The sequence below is a fragment of the Solanum tuberosum genome, unplaced genomic scaffold (assembly GCF_000226075.1).
Source record: "Solanum tuberosum cultivar DM 1-3 516 R44 unplaced genomic scaffold, SolTub_3.0 scf00056, whole genome shotgun sequence".
In the NCBI taxonomy this organism is placed as follows: Eukaryota; Viridiplantae; Streptophyta; class Magnoliopsida; order Solanales; family Solanaceae; genus Solanum; species Solanum tuberosum.
The window spans coordinates 1,158,307-1,162,936 of NW_006238986.1; the positions used below are offsets into that span (position 1 = coordinate 1,158,307).

General features: G+C 29.4%; 1 protein-coding gene across 1 annotated transcript; it reads left to right on the forward strand.

The window, feature by feature from the left end:
- The first annotated feature begins 1,998 nt into the window (after nt 1-1,998).
- Nucleotides 1,999-4,345, forward strand: LOC102601801 (GPI-anchored protein LORELEI). The gene is made up of 3 exons (XM_006344847.2): nt 1,999-2,135; nt 2,234-2,290; nt 3,786-4,345. The coding sequence occupies exons 1-3, from the start codon at nt 2,048-2,050 to the stop codon at nt 4,160-4,162; spliced, it is 522 nt and encodes a 173-aa protein (XP_006344909.1). The 5' UTR covers nt 1,999-2,047; the 3' UTR covers nt 4,163-4,345.
- Nucleotides 4,346-4,630: the final 285 nt, after the last annotated feature.

Consider the following 4,630-nt stretch of genomic DNA (forward strand, 5'->3'; position numbering starts at 1 on the left):
TTTTCAAATAATATACAAATGAAATGAGAAATAGATAAATTTATTTAAGATTGAAAGAATATAAGAAAACAAAAGTGGAATCATGATATCACCATGACAAAAGAATTACATTACAAAAATATAACCAAACAAATTGATTGATGAAATTGAAAAGTTTGTCAAAAAAGCATAATTATAAACTTTGAAAAAATAGTATTATTATGCAATGTCTTAGTTCAAAAATAATCCAAACAAATTTCTACCATTCATGATAAACCATTTAGATAATTTCATTCAATTCGATGGAAATAATTAATTGTACGCAATAAACATGCATATTTTCAGAGGAATCGATAATTTTCAATTGGCACAGGTAAAGAACGTTTAGCGAATATGAATACAATTAAAAATATACAAAAATAAAAAGATCTACAAAGGAAAATATGATAGAACACTTTACACATTTAAAACGGGAAAATTATGAGCATTAAAATTATGAAAGTTATATTTTTATTGGAAAATAGTCTGACATATCTCTCAATTTTTTCATTTAGAGCTGATACATCTATTATTATGAAAATGATTCATATACACACTTACCGTTATACAAATGACTCACATTATGATATACCCATACCGTTGAAAAAGGAGCTCACCTATATCCTTTATCTAAAGAAAATACAAAAATAAGTTTTAAATTTATTTTTTTATTTTAAATTTTTAAAAAATTCATGTAGGGGTATATATAATCCTTCTAGCAAAATTCAAGGTATATTTTAATCTTTTTCACACATAAATTATTTTTTGACTTATTAGATTGTCATTATTTGAGTTTCTTATTTTTTTTTTCTTTTATTCTTTAGCTTTAAGGAAAAAAATTAAAATTATTTTTTTTGCGACTAAATTGTAATTTAATTTTTATATTTGTAAAAAAAATTGGGGCATCTATAATAAATTTTGTAAGAAAATTAGTGAAAAATAAATAAATTTGACCATCAAAATAATAAATTTAAATTAGTCGTTGAAATAAAAAAGTAAAAAAATACATGTGAAGAGAATCAAATATACCCCATATGAATTATATTTTTTTAAAATAAAATAATTAAAAAGTATATTAAATTAAAATTATTTTTTCACCTATTAGAGGAAAAGGATATATATAAGGTATTTGTATAACAATATGTTTATGTATGAGTCACTTTCATAACAAGGGTTATATCAACTCTAAATAGCAAGGTTAGGGAGTATATTAAATCTTTTTTCCTATTTCTATTAGAAGTTGAAGTCGAAAGACAAAACAGAATAAATGAATTTTTTTTATGAAAAAAAGGATAATCTAAAAACTAATTGTGCACAAACATCAAATAATTCTTTAAATTGTAAAAAATATCTTCTTAAATATCTAACAAATAATAATAACATAGAAAAATGGACAATTTTCTAACTTACCAAGGTAAAGGTTGACCTTTGCCCATCATACCTCAAGACCAACATATTCCTTTGAACCAACTTCTTTGAACATTCTTTGTTAGTGCCACGTGTCCATTTTTTTTTTTTAAAAATAGCATGCCTAAGTTATTTTTTATCCAGTACAGACATAACTACCATGGAAGGTAGAAAAAACATAAAATCATTTACAAAATAATTAAGGGATAAGGTACAAGTATCCTTAGACTAAGATCGAAATTTCATAAACATATTTTAACTAAACTAAGTTTATATTATCCCTCGAATTCATTTTTTTATAATTTTGTACACCCTTTGGCTCACGTGACACATTTCGGGACTTCATATAGTTGAGGTGCGTGAGAGATGTTTGAATGTCACGTAAACTAAAAAGGTGTACAAAAATTTTTAAAAATGAATTTGGAGGCTAATATATAATATTTTAGTTTAGTTAAGATGTATCTCTGAATTTCGATTATAGTCTAAGAAATACTTGTATCTTATCCGAGCAATTAATGAGATGAAAATTGAATGTGAGCTCTATATCTATTTATTTTTTTCTTATCATTATTTATTTTAAATAGATAAGGAGAAACCCCTCTTGTGAAAGCTAAAGATAATAATGGAGTGGAGACATTATTGCTCTTGTTTTATTCTACTTTTCTTTTTCTCCCTTCTGCAGGGGGCTTTGACTTCAACTTCTATATCAGGTTTTTTTTTTCTTTTTTATTATTATTGTAATTAGTGTTGTTTTTGCTTTTAGTGCATTCAATGTTAGTTACCAAATTATGTTTTTTTTTTGCCACAGATAGAATTTTTGTGTACCCAATTTCAACTGGGAGAAATCTTCTTCAAGCTAAGGATGGTAATCTCCATGCTATTTTTTTGTGTATTTTAATAAAATATGATTTTATTGAATTTTGATAATTTGTTGTAGGGATACTCTTGGTATCTCATATTTTTATGTCTCTTTGTGTGAAATTTTCCTTTTATTTGGGGAATGAAAAGGGGTTTTCCCTTTTGAAATTTAAGGTGGAGATTTGTTAATTTGTTGAGTCTAGTTTTGGTATGCATTCTTTTTGTGTTGAACCTTTTTGTGTTGAACTGCGGAATCTCTTGTGACTAAGCGATAGGTCTTATTTGTTTGTACTTAATAAATATGATAATTTTAATTATTTAGATTTTTTTTTCTACGTTTGATTGGAGGTATTAGGCAATTCTGGATATTCATTCCACCATTTATATCTTAGTGATGGGATATATTATTTCAATACATGATGAAATAACTTATATCCCAAAATAATTAATCTTGAAATGACTTGTTCCCAACCAAACGACCCCTAGTAGTAAAGTTATGTCATTTTGCCCTTAGCGGAGCATATCTCTGGGATGTTTGGTTGCAGTCTTGGATAGAAGGAAATCAGAACTAATTTTGGACAAGGGGAATTAAGAATTACCATAAACAATGGCTACTTTGGGGAATAAACTATCCCCATAGTTCTGGATTTCCACTAGGCATAATACATAACCAAACACTTAAATTTGACCTTAGCTAGCAAGAAGGCACTCTAACTTCTATAAGGCACATCTAGACACTTCAATTTGGTCTGAACTGACAACTAAGCACTCCAATTCATCTTCACTATATCTCTTGAAACCCGATGTTAACGTGACACAAATATTTGAGATGTCTAGATGATCATTGTGTAAGTTGGAGTGTTCAACTGATTTACAATGGAGACGAGTTGAGATGTCTAGATGTGCATGTTCAAAGTAGAAGTGTTTACTTGCCAATTGAGGCCAAGTTTGAATGTTTGCTTATGTATTATGTCCTTTCCACAAACATATTCCTTTTGTTTCATTTTACTTGGCCCCTATGCTAAAAATAGATGTTTTACGTTATTTGTTCATTTTAGCAAATCAAGAGAGTTTTACTACTTCTTTCCCATGTTATCCTTAATATTAAATAACTACATAAAATAGTGGTAGTTAAATTGAAAGTTCCAAACCATTATTAATTAGATTAGTTTAGTAAAATACACCTCTAAGTAAAGTTGTGCCAAGTCAACAAGGTCAAGTAATATGAAATAGAGGGATTAATTCACTTGAGCTGAGACTAAGTTGCTCAGACTCTCCAAAAATATTACCGCATCTATATCGGATACTTCAAAAATGCACTACTTTTGAAGAATCGATACTCACTTGATGACATCTTTGAAGAGTCCGAGTAACATAGGCGTGGCAATTCATTGAATGCTTATTCTTAGATGCATAGACTTGATGCAATATGTAATTGATCACTTTACAAACTGACTTGAAAGATAATTTGAGTTTTCATTTACCTTTACTACTCAATGCAGCTTGTCCTGTTAGCTTTGAGTTTCAGAACTACACTATGATCACTAGCCAATGCAAGCCACCACAATACCCAGCCAAACAATGTTGCGATGCTTTTTTACAGTTCGCTTGTCCTTTCGTCGAAAGTCTGAATAATCAATCAAATGATTGTATCTCTGTAATGCACCGCTACATCGATCAGTACGGACATTACCCAACTGGTCTTTTTGCCAGTGTGTGCAAAGGTACACAGCAAGGTCTGCCATGTCCTGCATTAGCACCATCACAATCAGCTGATCGCGATGATACTAGTAGCAGCCAGATAAACCGTAAACTATCACTAGTTTACAGTTTTGCCACAACTTTTATGGGGGTGTTGATTTTGGTATTGCTTTTCTGATATTTATATGACAAGAGAACAGTTTTTGCTCATTTTTCTGTATTAGAAGTGTTTGATTTTTAAATTGTTATTGACGATTCTAGTAAGAGGTAACTGTTCACGTATTTATGTATGTATACATGTATGAATGATTTGATCGATTTGCACCCATATGGTGGTATACTAGTTCACCTGAATTAACCATATAGTCATTCTTAATTATGCTATACGTTATCCCAGGATAACTTGTTCCCAACCAAACGACCCCTAAGTATCAATTATAGATTGTTAGAATATCAATATCTTTTTCTTGGAACCACACCAAGAGACTAGCTATTACAAATTAAAGATTTGTATAGATAAAATTTGATAAGAACAGGTCTCTGTTGCAGCAACAACTTCTTCTTCGAGATCCATATTGTAGAACTGAGAATACTCTGAGGACTTTATCTTTGGATGTGGTCAACCTCCAAAGGTTGGTTGTCTTGT

Bases quoted from the DNA above. Each gene is read 5' to 3' on its own strand.
- LOC102601801 (XM_006344847.2), top strand. From the start codon at position 2,048: ATGGAGTGGAGACATTATTGCTCTTGTTTTATTCTACTTTTCTTTTTC. The intron at 2,136-2,233 runs GTTTTTTTTTTC...TTTTTGCCACAG, and splicing joins GACTTCAACTTCTATATCAG to ATAGAATTTTTGTGTACCCA. The intron at 2,291-3,785 runs GTAATCTCCATG...TACTCAATGCAG, and splicing joins TCTTCTTCAAGCTAAGGATG to CTTGTCCTGTTAGCTTTGAG.